This window comes from Erythrolamprus reginae, chromosome 2 (genome assembly GCF_031021105.1).
Source record: "Erythrolamprus reginae isolate rEryReg1 chromosome 2, rEryReg1.hap1, whole genome shotgun sequence".
Lineage (NCBI taxonomy): Eukaryota > Metazoa > Chordata > Lepidosauria > Squamata > Dipsadidae > Erythrolamprus > Erythrolamprus reginae.
Window position 1 is genome coordinate 38,924,776 of NC_091951.1, and position 18,846 is coordinate 38,943,621.

At 42.0% G+C, this 18,846-nt stretch overlaps 1 protein-coding gene across 1 annotated transcript; it reads right to left on the reverse strand.

Annotated features, from left to right (window-relative positions):
- Window positions 1-13,694: 13,694 nt before the first annotated feature.
- LOC139160209 (cholinesterase-like) lies at window positions 13,695-18,522 on the reverse strand. Its single transcript, XM_070737845.1, has 3 exons — window positions 17,016-18,522; window positions 15,797-15,948; window positions 13,695-13,879 (listed from the first exon to the last, which is right to left on the reverse strand). Exons 1-3 carry the CDS (start codon window positions 18,506-18,508, stop codon window positions 13,785-13,787), a joined length of 1,740 nt encoding a protein of 579 aa, XP_070593946.1. The 5' UTR covers window positions 18,509-18,522; the 3' UTR covers window positions 13,695-13,784.
- Between the last annotated feature and the right edge of the window lie 324 nt (window positions 18,523-18,846).

Below are 18,846 nucleotides of genomic sequence, written 5' to 3' on the forward strand. Positions count from 1 at the left end.
TCTGCCTCTTTTGCAGTTTTTAATTTAATGTCGGTATGATAAAAAATAAACATTCCAAGGCCGAGTTTCTCAAACTTGGCAACTTTGAAAATGTGTGGACTTCAACTCTGAGAATTCTCCAGCCAGCTATGGATGAGAAAGTTTTAAGGGCAGCAGTGGGTTGCTCCCGGTTTGGCCTGGTTCTAAGAACCAGTAGCGCCAGTGGGGCAGCTCCGCTCACCCACCCGAGATGCTTCGACACATGCACAGAATCATCACACACTACTATTTTAGAGGTTTTACTCTGTCACAAGTCCAGTACAAGTCATGAAATCCAAAAATCTTGATTTCACAGATGGAACATGAATCCAGGGCTCTCCTGTAAAAATAAAAAACCAAACAAATTTCCCAAACATTACTTATACAAAATACACAATAACAGAGTTGGAAGGCACCTTGAAAATCTTCTAGTCCAACCCCTTGCTCAGACAGGAAACCCTACACCAATGATGGCGAACCTATGGCACGGGTGCCACAGGTGGCACACGTAGCCATATCTGTTGACACATAGCTCAGCTCCAACATGCATGTGCATGCTGGCAGTTGATTTTCGGTTCACACTGAGGCTATGGAAGGACATTTTTGGCTTACAGAGTGTTCTGTCGGGCTCTCTGGTACACTCCTCCCAAAAATTCACAGGTACAAATTTCAGACACACACACATTTGAAAATTCAAAACAATGTTCTTTATAATGAAAATTCACTTAAACTAAGCCCTCTTTTGGTATAGCAAAGAGCACTGGTCTCCAAACAAACTGGTAATTTGTACAAGTCCCTTATCAGTTCTGTGATACTTAGCTTGCAGCTGTGAGGCAATTCACAGTCCTTCTTCTTTCACAAAGTGACACACACTCTGGTTTAGTTTCCAAGCAGGGAAAAATCAGCACACAAAAGGTCAAAGTCAGTAAAGCAGTCATGAAACACAACGATCAGATAATCCTCCACAATGGCCAAAACCTATTTATAGCAGCCTCATTAATTACCACAGCCCCACCCAACCACAGGTGGCCTCATTTTATTTGATAATAATCTCTCAGTTGTTGTTGCCTATGCATCGCTCTCTGCATGCGTGGCTGTATCATTAACTCTTGTTCTGAATCCAAGGAGGAGCTAGATAATTGATTTCCTTCTGAGCTGTCTGCCACACTCTCCTCCTCCCTGTCACTCATGTCTTCTTGGTCAGAGGAGCCTTCATCATCAGATTCTACCGGGGGCAAAACAGGCCTGCAGAATGTGGATGTCTCCCCCACATCCACAGTCCTTGGGGCAGGAGCTGGGCCAGAGCTAACCACTACACAGAGGGTCTCCGGGGGAATGGGGGAGGGCATTTGTGCCTTTCCAGGCTCCAAGAAAGCCTCTAGAGCCTAGGGAGTATAAAAAATGGGTCTTCTGGGCCCATCAGAAGTTTGGAAATGGGCCATTTCTAGCCTCCAGAAGGCCTCCAGGGGGAGGGGGAGGCCATTTTCACCCTCCCCAGGCACTGAATTATGGGAGTGGACACATGCGCAATAGTGCGGGCTCATGCACTTTTGGCACCCATAGGAAAAAAAGGTTCACCATCAGTACCCTACATTTCAGACAATTGGTTGTCCAATCTCTTCTTTAAAACTTCTCAAACTTGTGTTGGGGCATTCACACATTCTGGAGGCAAGCTGTTCCACTGGTTAATTGTTCTAACTGTCAGGAAATTTCTCCCTGGTTCTAGGTTGCTTCTCTCATTGATTAATTTCCATCCATTGCTTCTTGTTCTGCCTTCAGGAGCTTTTGGAGAATAGCTTGACTCCCTGAGATATCGGAACACTGATATCATGTCACCCCTAGTCCTTCTTTTCATTAAACTTGACATACCCAGTTCCAACAATCGTACTTTATATGTTTAGCCTCCAGTCCCCTAATCATCTTTGTTGCTCTTCTCAGCACTCTTTCTAGAGTCTCAACATCTTTTTTACATTGTGCAACCAAAGTTGGATGCAATTTAGTAGCTTTATAACTATTTTTAAAGGTAGCTCATTCCTCAGACAAATATGCATACTAAGCTCATTTTTTTTTTAAAAAAAGCTGAGTTTTATGAAAATATAGAAGTTGATTACAGCAGCAGAATGAGAAATACGCTATGGTTCTATAATAAGAAAGTTTCCTGAAAAAGAAAAAAAAGAAGTGAAAGACAGAAAAAAGAGAAGTTTAAAAAATCCAATGTTTCCCAACTCCAGAATATGAAGTCCGACATTTCAGGAGTACAAACAGGAAACTAACATGTGAACATGTTGGTATTTTTTCTTCATTATAAATTCTTAAACATGTATCATTACAATTCAAATGCTGAGTTAAGCTAGGCTATGTGGAACCATGTTGTTTAACCTTGTCTCTCCATCAGAACAAAGCTAAAGCAAATGATAACTTAAAGTCATCAAGTAATCAGAAACAAGAGTTGAGTTCAAAGTATTATATTACAAGATTATTGCATCACATGCATGCTACCTATTACACCTGAGTCTGATTACTAATGGTCGAAGAAAATTGGCATGAGCTAAAGAGTGGACAGAATTCATGGGGGATGTACATTTTGCTGTTTTCTGGGAGCATAACACCTTCAAACTGAGGATGTATTTGACCCCACCTTCGGGCGCCCCCTGGTGATCTCCTATACCAAGCTCACTAATTTCATAGAGGCAATATTTAAAATCTTGTATGCAAACATCTTTCCAGAAGTGCATGATCACAATTTATCCACAGTCCTTGCCAAGCTGACATATTCCCATTTGGATTCCGATTGGGGTGATGGTCCAAGGTCACATTTGACCCAAGCTTGACCCATGAATAAATGGTATGTTCCAGTAACCTGCAATTCCATCTGTCCGTCCATAACCCTGGGGGGGGGATTATTGACCCCCTCAGAGAGGGTCCGCAACTTGGGCGTCCTCCTCAATCCACAGCTCACATTAGAGAACCATCTTTCAGCTGTGGCGAGGGGGGCGTTTGCCCAGGTTCGCCTGGTGCACCAGTTGCGGCCCTATCTGGACCGGGACTCATTGCTCACAGTCACTCATGCCCTCATCACCTCGAGGTTCGACTACTGTAATGCTCTCTACATGGGGCTACCTTTAAAAAGTGTTCGGAAACTTCAGATCGTGCAGACTGCAGCTGCGAGAGCAATCATGGGCTTCTCTAGGTATGCCTATGTTACACCAACACTCCGCAGTCTGCATTGGTTGCCGATCAATTTCCGGTCACAATTCAAAGTATTGGTTATGACCTATAAAGCCGTTCATGGCATCGGACCAGAATATCTCCGGGACTGCCTTCTGCCGCACGAATCCCAGCGACCGGTTAGGTCCCACAGAGTTGGCCTTCTCCGGGTCCCGTCAACTAAGCAATGTCGTTTGGCAGGACCCAGGAGAAGAGCCTTCTCTGTGGTGGCCCCGACCCTCTGTAACCAGCTCCTCCCAGATATCCGAGTTGTCCCCACTCTCCTTGCCTTTCGCAAGCTCCTTAAAACCCACCTCTGTCGTCAGGCATGGGGGAATTGAAATTTCTCTTCCCCCTAGGCTTATAGAATTTATACACGGTATGCTTGTATGTATGAGTCATTTTTTTTAAATTGGGTTTTTTTAGAGTGTTTTTAATATTAGATTTGTTTACATTGACTTCTTATATTGTTGTTAGCCGCCCCGAGTCTTCGAAGAGGGGCGGCATACAAATCTAATAGATAGATAGATAGATAGATAGATAGATAGATAGATAGATAGATAGATAGATAGATAGATAGATTTCCAGGTGCGATTCAAGGTGTTGGCTATGACCTATAAGGCCCTACATGGCATCGGACCAGATTACTTGCAGGATCGCCTCCTGCCGCATGAATTCCAGCATCCAGTTAGGTCCCACAGAGTTGGCCTTCTCCAGGTCCCGACAACCAGACAATGTTGTTTGGTAGGGCCTAGAGAAAGAGCCTTCTTTGTAGGAGCCCCAGCCCTCTGGAATCAGCTCCCCCCAAAGATCCATACTACCCCCACCCTCCTCGCCTTCTGCAAGAATCTGAAAACCTATTTTTGCCACCAGGCTTGGGGTCACTAGATTCTAGCCTCTGGTCAACGTGTGTAGTATGTTTGTGGTTTGAATCTGAATGAACGATTTTTAATGTTTTAGCCTTTTTAGAATGGTTTTCTATTAGTTATTTATATTAATTAGATTTCAGATGTGTAATTGTATATTGATTTTTTTCATACGTTGTGAGCTGCCCCGAGTCCACAGAGAGGGGTGGCATACAAGTCCAATAAATAAACAAATAAATAAAATAAACTTCCACATGGTGTTGTGGTTAGCTCTGGCCCAGCTCCTGCCCCAAGGACTGTGGATGTGGGGGAGACATCCACATGCTGCAGGCCTGTTTTGCCCCCAGTGGAATCTGCTGATGAAGGATCCTCTGACCAACAAGACATGAGTGACAGGGAGGAGGAGAGTATGGCAGACTGCTCAGAAGGAGATCAATTATCTAGCTCCTCCTTGGATTCAGAACAAGAGTTAATGATACAGCCACGCATGCGGAGAGCGATGCATAGGCAACAACAACTGAGAGATTATTATCAAAGAAAATGAGGCCACCTGTGGTTGGGTGGGGCTGTGGTAATTAGTGAGGCTGCTATAAAGAGCAGCCTGTGGGTTTGGCCATTGTGGAGGATTATCTGATCGTTGTGTTTCGTGACTGCTTTACTGACTTTGACCTTTTGTGTGTTGATTTCCCCCCACCACCACTTTGAAACTAAACCAGAGCAAAGTGTGTTTCACTTTGTGAAAGAAGAAGGACTGTGAATTGCCTCACAGCTGCAAGCTAAGTATCACAGAACTGATAAGGGACTTGTACAAATTACCAGTTTGTGTGGAGACGAGGGCTCTTTGCTATACCAAAAGAGGGCTTGGTTTAAGTGATTTTTCATTATAAAGAACATTGTTTTGAATTTTCAAACGTGTGTGTGTCTGAAATTTGTACCTGTGAATTTTTGGGAGGATTCTACTGGAGAGCCTGACAGAACACATGGTAGGTAGAATATTGACCTATTGGTGTCTTCACACTCTTCAACAGTTCCCATGATCCATCAGTCTGTTCCTTCCATGTCAGCTCAACAAGGTAGGGCAGGATTATTTCTATCATAACAACTATCAGTAGTCCTTGATGTTTGACCTCTATTAAGCACACAAAATTGTTGCTAAATGAGACATTTATTAAGTGAGCTTTGCCCCAATTTACAACCTTTATTGCCACAGTTGTTAAGTGAAGCACCACGGTTGTTAAATTTGTAACACACCCCCTTAAGTGAAGGTGGCTTCTCCGTTGACTTTGTTTGTTGGAACATCATAAAACATGATGACATAAGTTATAAGCGCTTTGCAACCAGCTTGTATGTATGTATGTATGTATGTATGTATGTACGTATTTATTTATTTATTTATTTATTTATTTATTTATTTATTTATTTATTTATTTATTTATTTATTTATTTTGTCCAATACACAATGAGGGTTTTAGTGGGTATATATCTATATACACATAGTAAAATACATTATTTATTTATTTATTTATTTATTTATTTGTTTGTTTGTTTGTTTGTTTGTTTGTTTGATTTGTATGCCGCCCCTCTCCGTAGACTCGGGGCGGCTAACAACAGTAATAAAAAACATCATGCAAATCCAATACTAAAAATAACTAAAATACCCTTATTATAAAACTAAACATCCATACAAACAAACATACCATGCATAAATTATAAAGGCTTATGGGGAAAGAATGTCTCAATTCCCCCATGCCTGATGACAGAGGTGGGTTTTAAGGAGCTTACGAAAGGCAAGGAGGGTGGGGGCAATTCTAATCTCTGGGGGGAGTTGATTCCAGAGGGTCGGGGCCGCCAAAGAGAAGGGTTTTCCCCTGGGCCCCGCCAAGTGACATTGTTTTGTTGACGGGACCCGGAGGACGCCCACTCCGTGGGACCTAACCGGTCACTGGGATTCGTGCGGCAGAAGGCGGTCTCTCAGAAGGTTATAGAGGAGATACTCATAGTAAAATATATCTAAGAAATAATAGAAAAGAAGATATAGTAATAGAACATATCAATGAAAGAATAGAAGAAGAGATATAGGAATAGAAGAAAGGTATAGGAGATATAGGAGAGCAATAGGACAGGAGATGGAAGGCACTCTAGTGCACTTGTACTCGCCCCTTACTGACCTCTTAGGAATCTGGATAGGTCAACTGTAGATAATCTAAGAGTAAAGTGTTGGGGGTTTGGGGATGACACTATGGAGTCCGGTAATGAGTTCCACGCTTTGACAACTTGGTTACTGAAGTCATATTTTTTACAGTCAAGTTTGGAGTGGTTAATATTAAGTTTACATCTGTTGTGTGCTCTTGTGTTGTTGTGGTTGAAGCTGAAGTAGTCGCCGACAGGCAGGACGTTGCGGCATATGATCTTGTGGGCAATACTTAGATCTTGTTTAAGGCGTCTTAGTGCTAAACTTTCCAGGCCCAGGATTGAAAGTCTAGTCTCATAGGGTATTCTATTTCGAGTGGAGGAGTGAAGGGCTCTTCTGGTAAAGTATCTTTGGACATTTTCAAGAGTGTTAATGTCTGAGATGCAATATGGGTTCCAAACAGATGAGCTGTATTTGAGGATGGGTCTGGCAAAAGTTTTGTAAGCTCTGGTAAGTAGTGTGAGATTTAAAACTGATTGCAGTGTCCTATGCTCATATGAACATGATCTGCACCCTGTTTTGCTAATTTCCAACTAAAAACGCCTATGGGAAAATTTTATTTACCTAATGACAGCAGTGATCCATTATGATGATGTGAAACTCATCATAATATCGGGGCCAGATTTACTTACAACTATGACTTACAATGGAAATTTTGGTCCCAATGGTGATCAAAGGTTGAGGACTACCTGTTTATCAGAGGCAAAGTCATATGATCAGTAATGGCTGGGATCAGAAAAGCAGTTGGTCATTTCAGGCTAACCCAGACACAGCTGTTGACTCAAAGAATGATAAATAGCACATAAACTCAGCAGTAGCAGAAAATCAGAATCAGAAAATGTATAGCAAAATGCATATTGGGATAAGTTACATGTTCACACCTGCTTTATTTATTTTACCCAAGATCAATGCTGCCTGCTATGCTGTGAAGCTTACACCATAAAACCCATTTTTCTCATTATCTTCATCTCATGGCAAGTATCCCCTGAAAATTAAGTTACTTGAATTTATTTGATATATGTTTAGAATCTTTACGTCAGGGCTACAGCAATGTTTCTCAACCTTGGTCAATTGAAGAAGTGTGGGTTTCAGTTTCTAGAATTCCCCAGCCAGCATATGCTGGCTAGGAAATTCTGAGTCTGTTTGTTTGTTTGTTTGTTTGTTTGTTTGTTTGTTTGCTTGTTTGCTTGTTTGTTTGTTTGACTTCTATGCCGCCCAATCCCGAAGGACTCAGGGCGGCTTACAACAATTATTATTATTATTATTTATTATTATTTATTGGATTTGTATGCCGCCCCTCTCTGTAGACTCGGGGCGGCTAACAACAGTAATAAAAACAGCATATAACAATCCAACATTAAAACAGTTAGAAACCCTTATTATAAAATCAAACATACATACAGACATACCATGCATAAAATTGTAAAGGCCTAGGGGGAAAGAGTATCTCAGTTCCCCCATGCCTGGTGGCAGAGGTGGGTTTTAAGAAGCTTACAAAGGACAAGGAGGGTGGGGGCAATTCTAATCTCTGGGGGGAGTTGGTTCCAGATGGTTGGGGCTGCCACAGAGAAGGCTCTTCGTTTAGATCCCGCCAAGCAACATTGTTTAGTTGATGGGACCCGGAGAAGACCCACTCTGTGGGACCTAACTGGTCGCTTGGATTCGTGCAGCAGAAGGCGGTCCCTGAAATAACCCAATAATAATAGTACAATTATAAATAGATATATAGCAATAAAAAGAAGTCAAATATTATCTAAAACTAAAACATTATCTGAAACTAAAACCCTATAAAAAGTTGTTTTAAAAAGGCAGTCACAATCATACACATCCACACCATTCATAAAGTTGGCCATCAAGGATGTAAATTTATGGGGTAAATTTTTGTAAATTGAATTCCATACCTCTACAAGTGGCTAAGGTTGAGAAACACTGGGTTAAGGTATTCTATTAGAAAATTCCGGGTTTTCATCCAAAATGATGTGGATCACTCCCTCCTCAAAAAAAAAATAATTATAAAAAATGATAAAATAATTCTAACATTAAATCCATTAAAGACAGGGTAATAAGACAAAAAACATACCAAAATCTGGCAAGATTATGTGATTTTAGGAAGAAGTTAGGGCTCCCCCATCTGGTTGTTTAAAATAAATTGTCTATGGAACTCTGGAACTCTGTATCTTATTACATGAATGATCCATCCATTCCAACCTAACGGAATTTATTCAGATCTCTACTGTTCATATTGTGTCAAAGTTAAAATAATAATTTTTATATTGGGGTACAAATTTGTAACAGCTTTCATATTTCTGTTAAAGTTTTTTTAAAGTATTCAAATAGCATAAACAATACAGGAAAATATTACAGGGGAAAAAAGACAAATCCTTGATGCAGAAATATTGCTAAACTAGCTTTTTAATATACTGCCCAATTTTCTGTGAAATTATGAAGAATTCTCAATAATTACTGGCTGTTTCATTGGTATCCATTCAAAATCCAATGGTTGCTTTTCTTGCCACAGCATAAGATTCACTGAAAAACCCTTTACCATGGAATATATTTTGAAACTATTACCAGCAGGTGCTTTTTAGTACTCAAATGAAACCAAAACCCAATTATGTAGCAATAGAAGCCAAAATGGAGAAGATCTGCACGGCTACTATGTATTTTCTCTTAATACTCAAGCATCTTGGCACAAAGACGCTCAAACTTTGCAAAAGAGCAGCGTACTGAAGGTGATCAACTTGGTTTCATTGAAACCATCAAATCAAAATTCTCAATTTTCTTTTCAGTAAGATTTAGGGGACATTGATGTGTTTTTAATATGTGTGGTTGAATGTGTTCTTTTAATTGGATAACAGGGATAGGGTTAAGATAAAATACAGGAAATTGTATAAGGGCAGACTAGATGGACCATGAGATCTTTATCTGCCATCAATCTTCTATGTTTCTATGGCTTGCAGAAACTGTTCTGCTGTTTTGTTTTGTTTTGTAGAATTTTGAAGACCAGCAGGTGAAGCTACAAGCAAAATAGCGATCCAGATAGTTTGTATGCCACCCTCATACAAATCTAATAAATTATTATTGGTTAATGCTCCATTAGTGAGACGTCAGACTTGAAGGAGGATCCGCTGGTAGAGGTCTGTATGCGCAGGCTCATGGCAAGAAGGGACCAGCCGCACAGGTATTGTTGAAGATAAGGGAGAACACCCATTGCGGAAGCAATTAGGTTAATGTGTTTGGTGATAAATTATGGGCATTGGGGAGTGTGCGTGTGGGCATTTATCCTTTTGGAGAAAGACCATTGCTACTGTTTGGATTATTCCAGGACTTCTACTGACTTTTTGGACACTTCACAGTTAACTAACTCTTATGGACTCATAGAAGGGGGAGGCTGTGAGGATTCACAGCTGCCTTAATTGTTCATTTGGTTTTGCCTTTGGCCGCATTCCAGGACTATTATCTGGATGAGAGAAATTTGGCTCTTTTTAAAGTATGTGCTTTTCATTTTCATTTCATTTTCATTTCTTCTGTGCCTGTGTGTGTTTGAATTTGCATTTCTAACTCACTGGGGGGATGCCCATGTACCGCCTCTATGTTGGTTGAGGCAGGCATGATTCCCTTGAGTACCATTTATTGAGGGGTCAGGGGAAAGGGAGGGTCTTGCCATCTCTTTCTGCTCAAGATCCCCATGGACAATTGGTGGGCCACTGTGTGACACAGAATGCTGGACTCGATGGGCTTTGGCCCGATTCAGCATGGCTCTTCTTATGTTCCTATTAGTGAAGAGCCCAGCATAACAGGAGGTAGGTAGGTACATAGATAGGTAGGTAGGTGGGTGGGTGGGTGGGTGGGTGGATGGATGGATGGATGGATGGATGGATGGATAGATAGATAGATAGATAGATAGATAGATAGATAGATAGATAGATAGATAGATAGTATCTGGTAAATATTGTTGGGCTCAGAAAGGGCATAATTTGGCATGCAGCTTGATTTTGTACAGTAAAGTTTATGTTTTTAACTACATACCTTTTTATGCCCTTATTTATTTTTTATAAATAATACTGCAACATTGGAAGGATAAATGTATTGCCCCTTTCACTCTATGAATTAAAAACCAAACTGCACTTATAAGATAAAGTAATCATTATTGTCCCTTTTTCTGTGGACACACTGGCATACTGCAAAGCCTCCTCCCAGAATGTAACAAAGAAAATCAATCATGGAGAGACTGTGTAAACCTTTCAGTTAAAGCCTCATTTTAAAAAAGCATATGTAATGGAATATTACTGGATATAAAGAATGCATCCAGTGAAATCTTCATGATATTTACTGATATTTTTAGAGGACCAAAAATAAGACTAGGAAGGAACAGAACAATTCTTTATTGGCCAAGTATTCACTTGGCCAATAAAGTATTGGCCAAGTATTCAATTCTTTATTGGCCAACACACAAGGAATATATATCACATGTTTTTTGCTGAATTCTTAAAATTAAGGGAGACTAGGATAGCACTATTTTGGCCTTGTTCTGGCCTTATCAGCTAGCCATACCCTTACTGGGAATTGATCCTGTAGCTTCTGCCTTGTAAGGCAGAGAATTAACCTCTAGGTCACAGGATCTGATCCCTTCAGTTTTGTACCAGGGAGGAGTTGGATCACCCAGGTATATTGAAGGAGTATCACAGTTTCTTTTTGCCTCTAGGCTAAAGTGATCAGACGTCCCACTTTCAGTGGGACAGTCATGCCTTTTCATCATTTGTCCCACGTCCTGCGTCCCGCATCCTTTGAAATATGTCCCACTTTTTTTCCTTCCCAACCAGCCCCCTTGGGAAGAGGCTGGAGGGAGGGGATTCTGGGCTCCCTGCTGTTGCCTTGCCCTCCCTGCCCAACCTAGCTTGGCCGAAGGTCTCTGCACTTACTTCTGGCCAGCTGTGCAGGGTCTTTACTCACCCGTTTTCCCCCACCCTGCCCCCGGACGGGCCCAATCGTGTCCCGACACTGCAGCCCTGCGACCCAGGAGGAGCTTAAGGGCTGGCCGGGCCTCTGCTAGCTGCTCTTCCTTCTCAGCCCCCCCCCCACTCCAAAGAGGAAGGCCAGCTGCGTGGGTGAGTAATGGGGCAGTGGAACAGGGGGGTTTCATCCTTCCATCCCCCCCATAACTGGCCTTCTATGTCGTTCATGAGCTGGGCAGTGTGTGTGAAAGCAGTGGAGGAACTTGGAGGGCAGGTTAGGGCGCTGTCCGGGTCCATTGGGCAGAGACTGCATAAGAGAAAGGAAGCACCTGCTGAGCCTTCCGACCCACTTCACCCCTCCGCTTCCTCTCCTGCCTTCACCTCCACCTGGGCACCATTGGGGCAGGGACGAGATAGGAAGAGAGAGAAAGAAAGAAAGGGAGTGAGAGAGAAATAGAATGGGAGGGAGAGGGAGGGAAGGAGGGAGAGAGAAAGACAGATAGAGAGAGGAAGGAAGAGAGAGAGAAAGAGAGAACAAAAAAGAGAGGAAGGAAGGGAGAAAGAAAGAGAGATGGAGAGAGAGAGAAAGAAAAGAGGAAGGAAGGGAGAGAGAAAGAGAAAGAGGGAAGGAGAAAGAAAGAGAGAGGAATAGAGAGAAAGGGATGGAGGAAGAGAGAGTGAGAGTGAGAAATTTGTTTTGTAATTTTTTTTGGCTAAACTTCTTTAGGTCCCACACACACACACACAAACCCCCACTCCATGGTGTCCCTCTTTCCCAATCTTAAAATCTGGTCACTTTACTCTAGGCCCAACTCAGGACTATTCCAAGGCAGTTAATTTATTCATATATGTATATATATGTGTGTGTGTGTATATATAGGGTGATCCAACATAAAAAAACATATAGCCCCTCCCAGGTACAGAGCTGGAGGGATCAAGGTCTGGTGGCTCAACTGCTAACTCTCTGCCTTACAAGGCAGAGGTTGCCAGATCAAATCCCAGTAAGGAAAGGTGTGGCTAGCTGATGAGGCCAGAACAAGGCCGAAATGGTACCATCCTAGTCTCCCTTAATTTTAAAATTTCAGCTAAAAACATTTGATACATACAGAATATAGTTGTTGGCTATGAATAAATTAACTGCCTTGAAATGGTCCTGGGTTGGGTCTAGAGGCAAAAAGGAGCTGTGACGTTCCTTCAATATACCAGGGTGATCCTTTTGCTGAAATTTTAAAATTAAGGGAGACTTGGATGGCACCATTTCAGCCTTGTTCTGGCCTCATCAGCTAGCCACACCCTTACTGGGATTTCATCTGGCAGCTTCTGCCTTGTAAGGCAGAGAATTAACAGCTGAACCACCAGACCTGATCTCTTCAGCTCTGTACCAGTGTGCTCTGTGTGTTTATATATGTATGTATGTATGTATGTGTATGTATACATACATACATACATACATACACATACATACATACATACATACATATATAAACACACACATATATATATGTCTCCCATCTCCAGTAGACTCAGGGTGGCATTAGATACATGCAAAAAAGCTATAGTCATAAGATATGAAAATAGGCAATAGGATTCTAATGAAATGGATCATGTCCTAATTTAAGCAACCTACCTAAACTGGTTTCTCCATATCAGGATTTATTAAAATAATTTTGATTACAATACCTAGAATATCAAACTTTCCCATTGATTAGATTTAAGGAGCTCAACCCTATGAAAAAGATATGTGAGTCATTAGGTTATAGCAAATTTTGGCGGAATTCCTGTTTCCTTTATTTCTTTTTTCATATTGTATCAAGTTCTTATGTTGTGAAAATAAAGGGATTTTTATCCTATGCCCATGTTTCACCATCACTCCGCAGTCTGCATTGGCTGCCGATCAGTTTCCGGTCACAATTCAAAGTGTTGGTTATGACCTTTAAAGCCCTTCATGGCATTGGACCAGAATATCTCCGAGACCGCCTCCTGCCGCACGAATCCCAGCGACCGATTAGGTCCCACAGAGTGGGCCTTTTCTGGGTCCCGTCAACTAAACAATGTCGGTTGGCGGGCCCCAGGGGAAGAGCCTTCTCTGTGGCAGCACCGGCCCTCTGGAACCAACTCCCCCCGGAGATTAGAACTGCCCCTACTCTTCCTGCCTTCCGTAAACTCCTTAAAACCCACCTTTGCCGTCAGGCATGGGGGAACTGAAACATCTCCCCCTGGGCATGTTTAATTTATATATGGTATGCTTGTGTGTATGTCTGTTAGTATATGGAGTCTTTTTTAAATCTTTAAATATTTTAAATTTGTCAGATTATTTATGATTTGTTCCACGTGTTGTGAGCCGCCCCGAGTCTTCGGAGAGGGGCGGCATACAAATCTAAGTAATAAATAAATAAAAATAAATACAATATTTATTAAGAGGTTCTTTTTGAGGAATATTACGAATTACTCAAGATATAACGAATTACTCCTAGCAATTTATTATTTTAACAGAAAAAGTGATGTGGGCTTTGGTGGTCTCCTTATTTGTCTTCCAAGATCCCATCATCAGTCTCTGAAAGGACAATGGGTGCTTCTGGAAGGTTCTCTGGTGCAGCTTGTTATCATTTCTCCAGGCTTTAAAGAGCAGTCTTGATTGATTCCTGAGAGAAATAAACACACAAACATTATTCTGAAGCCATCAAAACTGTAGCTAGATTTTCAAATGGTGCCTTTGAGATATGGATGCCATTTTCAAAGAGGTTCAACCTAAATACCACTCTACTACGCCCTGGTCAGACCACATTTGGAGTACTGCATCCAGTTCTGGTCACCACACTTCAAAAGAGACATTGAAACTCTGGAGAAGGTGCAGAAAAGAGCAACCAAAATGATTGGGGGACTTGAAACCAAGACTTACGAAGAGAGATTGCGGGAACTTGGCATGGATAGCCTAGAGAAAAGGAGGGCCAGAGGGGACATGATAGCTGTATACAGGTATATGAGGGGTTGCCACAGAGAGGAGGGGGCCACTCTATTCTCCAGAGCACCAGAGGGCCGGACAAGGAACAACGGCTGGAAGCTGACCAAGGAGAGATTCAACCTAGAAGTAAGGAAGAACTTCCTGACGGTCAGAGCGATCAACCAGTGGAACAACCGGCCTGCGGAGATTGTGAACTCCCCAACTCTGGACACTTTCAAGAGGAGATTGGACTGCCACTTGGCTGGGGTGCTTTAGGATTCCTGCTCAGGCAGGGGGTTGGACTTGATGACCTGCATGGTCCCTTTCAACTCTAACAATAAATAAATAAATTAAATAAATAAAAATGGCAGCCTTTCATAGTAGGCCAGTTCAAGACACAGGCAAAGCAGATATTCCAGGATGCTCTTCTCTGCAGTAAGATAAGTTTATTTATTTATTTTTCTTTATTATATTATCTCATCTTTATTATTTTTACTAACCACTGGATTCCTACCTCCTCCTAATCCAATGAAACAGAATCACTTTCGAACTTGTTTGCAGAACAAAGAAAAATGAAATATCAAGGTAAGGTGTATATCGTATCATTAAACAATCTGAATTTAGAAGTACAATTCTAAGGATTCCATGATTCATGGCATAATACCTTGTTTACTCCAAAATAAGACATCCACTGATCATAAGCCCAATAAGGCTTTTGAGTGCATGGTAATAAGACCAAGCGTTTATTTCAGGGTTCAAAAACAAAACAAAACACAGGGTCGTATTTTGGGGAAAACACGGTATATATTTATTAAATATTTATATCAAACATTATTGTTAATCACATGGTCAGCCAGTTGTTTAGATTGGATTTGACATTTTTTGTCCATTTAATCTGTCCTTCCCAAAAAGATGGAATGGGCAGATATTTTTTGTCGATATTAAAGTTATCATTACAGGATGTAAGCTATTCCAAATAAAACTGCCTTTTGCAGTTGACCGAGAGGGATTTTGTCATTGACAATTAATTTGGTGCTATTTAGATACCGGCCAAGTCCAGCAGGATTCTGGGCGGCGACAATGGTGGTCAAGTGGTGGTTTAGATGTTTTGGGATTCATTATTGTTGTTATCTTTATGTGAACAACTAAGGCTTACATAGAAGACATTACTAGAGACATAACTCTTGGGCCGTCGTGAAATATGTTTGCTCTACAAAATTTATCACTAGCATTACAAAATTGCCCAGTGTAAAATCAAATGAGTATGTTTCAGGAAAGACTGACAATAAAATCAATTTTGGAGATTCCTGTATGAGTGAGATGGGTGATCGCTATATTTGATATATAAATGTTTTTTTAAAATATCTTTTTCATAACCACTGCTCTTTCCAAGGGCAGAACTAATAGCTGAACTTTTTTAAAAAATAGATTTTTATTGAATTATATACATATTAAAAACACAGAAACCGATCAGTGTATTGTCAGTTCGTGAGTACAGTTGTAAGATGTCTGTTCTATTACACTACAACATATATGCCCTTCCCTCCCCTCTCCCCTGCTGTATCTTTACAGCATATCTCATTATAAGTTCACAGATATAACTAATAGCTGAACTTACCTGTCTCTTCAGCCTTTGAAAAAAGGCTCTTTAAAAAATCACAATCACTGACCCTTTCCTGGAATGGCTCAATATGAAGAAGGAAGAAATTCTGCTCTGTGGCATTATAGAGTGGCCACTCATCCTTGGTGGCTGCTGACCCAGTGGGATTCCTATGGAGAAAGAAAAGGACATTGATGGAAACTAATCAAGGAGAGAATCAACTTAGAAACTGTTGTGGTTCAGCCTGAGCCAGATCAAAGACCAGCTGCGTCTCTGCTGGCTCCATGCCCGGGGGAGGCTGAGAGCCGAGAGGAGAGTTCTTTGCAGTCAGACAGTGCAGACAGCAGTCACGAAAGTGAAGGTGATGCAAGGCCTTGGAGCCCTGGGGAAGGGCTATCTCAAGCAAGTAGCTGTGATTCCCTGGAGTCCCTGGATGATGACGCACAAGCTATCATTAGTATGCGGCAGAGACGCATAGCTCAAAGGAGAAATCAACTGCATAGATATTATCAGTGTTGAATGAGGAACACCAGGGGGTTGGGTGTGGTCCTCATTAGCAGGGAAGGGTTTATAAGGCATGAGAACCATTCCGGCAGCGTGGAGTGTTATCAAAGGGGAGTTGGTGTTATCTGCCTTTTCTCTCAGCGTTTTTGTTCCTGGCTCGTGGCCCAGCAGCCTTGAAGACTGGTGGGAGGTGTGTGTCTGTTAGCTCAACAGCCTCGTCTAGCATTAAGGATCCTGTGTTTCTGTATGAACAATTGCCTTCGTGTATCTATTTGGAGTTCCAGTGTTTTCCTGATCTGTAAGGACATTTTCTGTTGGCTTCTTTTCTCTTTACCATTATAAAACTGTGTTTGTATTCAACCGGTGTGTCTGGCTTATCTTTTTGGGTTGGTCATAGCTTCCGGAGTGACCCGGACAGATCAGAAACAAGGTGAAATTTCCTGAGAGAAAGAACAATTGATCAGTGGAACAGCTTGCATTTAGAAGCTGTCTGTACTTCATTGCTGGAGGTTTTTAAGAAGAGATTGGACAGACTCTTCTTCAGAATTGAATAGAACAGGGGTGAAATTCACCAGGTTCAGAGAAGGTTCTATAGAACCAGTGGCGGCAATTCGGCACAGTTCGGAGAAGCAGTACTGACTGACTGACATGCCCCCCCCCCACCTTCCCGCACTTCCCACTCACTCCTTCTCTCCTCAAATACAACTTTATAGAAGAAAAGTGAACCACTTACCCATTTCTGGCAAACTCTGCCCAGTAGTGCATCATCTTACGGCTCAGTCTGGCTTCAGCCTCTGTGTATGTTTGATTGATGCGAAAAACTGATTCAAAGGTTCCAAAAACAAAAAGAACCTCAGCACTGTGGGATGCCCCAATCCATTGAGGCCAAATTGTCCATGAAGGGCGGTGTGCAAATAAATAGGCATATACAGGACTCCCAGTTTTCCTGATATTTCCTGCAGCTTCCCACAATGGGCATGAAAAGATCTGATCTGTATAGAAGTGGGACAGAGCGGAGCGGTATTGTGCTGGGCCGTGTTGTCCTTCACTGTATCTCGATGCAATCGTCCGAATAAAATCTTCGGTTGCATTTGGCACCAACAGCCGTATCCCTTTCAGAAGCTGCTCCTGATTGATGAGATTGTCAGTGATGTTAGGGAAAACTTTGTAGACATATGTAGCTGCTTCATCCGAGGTTGCACCTATGAGGACTGGTTTCACCTGAATTTGCCCTTCCTCCATGAGCTTTTCTGGTTCACCAAGCAAAAACTCCCCATCTATGGTTGGCCTGAAGGGAACATTCAAATGGAAGCCACCTTTCAGGAACATAGATATTTCATGGTGAATAAGTTCAGAAACATTTTTTGTTTGCAGACAATGCACTATGCTGATGTTATTGTCCTTGGAGCAACCCAGCAGATGAATAAATTCCAATGATTTTTGTTTAGCTTCCTTAGAAGTCCTCCAAGCCCAGAAAGCATTGGCTGTTCCGCTCTCGATCACCGCTTGGGCAAAAAGGTCCTGGCTTTTTGGTGTGAGAAGGTGGAAATTCACAGAAGCTGCTCCAGCACTGTTTCCAAAAATGGTCACCCGAGAAGGATCTCCCCCAAAGACAGCTGCATTCCCTTTTATCCACTTCAGGGCCAGTTGTTGGTCCCATAAGCCTAGGTTCCCTGGAGCAGCTGGTGGCAAGTAAAGAAAGCCCAGGGCTCCCAAGCGATAATTGATGGTGACCACAATGACGTTCTCAGCGGCAGCCAAATGTGTCCCATTGAACATATCCACAGAAGACGTGCCTAATAAAAATCCCCCTCCATGTATCCAGACCAGAACAGGGACTGGTGAAGAAGTTTGTGGGTGTGGCACCCAGATGTTGAGGGAAAGGCAATCTTCTGACAGTGCTGTTGCAGAAGACCATAACTCTGCTTCGGGGTCATCCTTGAAAATAAATTGAGGACAGTAATTCCCAAAGCTGGTGGCTTTCAATGTTTGACTCCATGGCTGATGTGGGAGAGGTTTCTGGAAACGCAACTTCCCCAGGGGAGGCTCAGCATAAGGAACGCCTAGATAGGCTGTCACAGATCCATTGTCAGATACGAACTGCTTGCCCTTAATAGGGCCACTGCTGGTTATGACCACTGTGTCCTCATTAGAAGCAGAACCGGAGGCTAATGGAAAGAGGATGAGGAGGCAGCAGAAGAGAGAAGGGCGTAGTAGACAAGTCATTGCATCAATAGTCAGTGGACCTGGAAAAAGTTACAACCAAGATGAGATTATTCCACTACTGTGTAAGCCCACCTTACACTAATTCATGATTTCTTTATTGTAATGGTGGGGCTACTTTTTATTGCTGAGGACACCAATTGTGAGCAGGGAATGACTTAGTTAACTTTGCCTTTCTCCACGATGCATGGAAAATGTTCTAGACAAACAGCTTAGAACTCTGGATTACTGATTCCCTTCAGGAATGGGACAGTTTTACACAGAATTGCTAGTAGATCTTCTCCAGGGTTCCCAATACAGGATGTTATTCTAACTTTCTAACTTATTCCAAAATCCTATTC

Coding starts and splice junctions, on each gene's coding strand:
- LOC139160209 (XM_070737845.1), bottom strand. CDS start 18,508: ATGACTTGTCTACTACGCCCTTCTCTCTTCTGCTGCCTCCTCATCCTC. Junction 15,949..17,015: donor GCAGAGTTTGCCAGAAATGG/GTAAGTGGTTCA, acceptor CTTTCTCCATAG/GAATCCCACTGGGTCAGCAG. Junction 13,880..15,796: donor TTCAAAGGCTGAAGAGACAG/GTAAGTTCAGCT, acceptor TATTTCTCTCAG/GAATCAATCAAGACTGCTCT.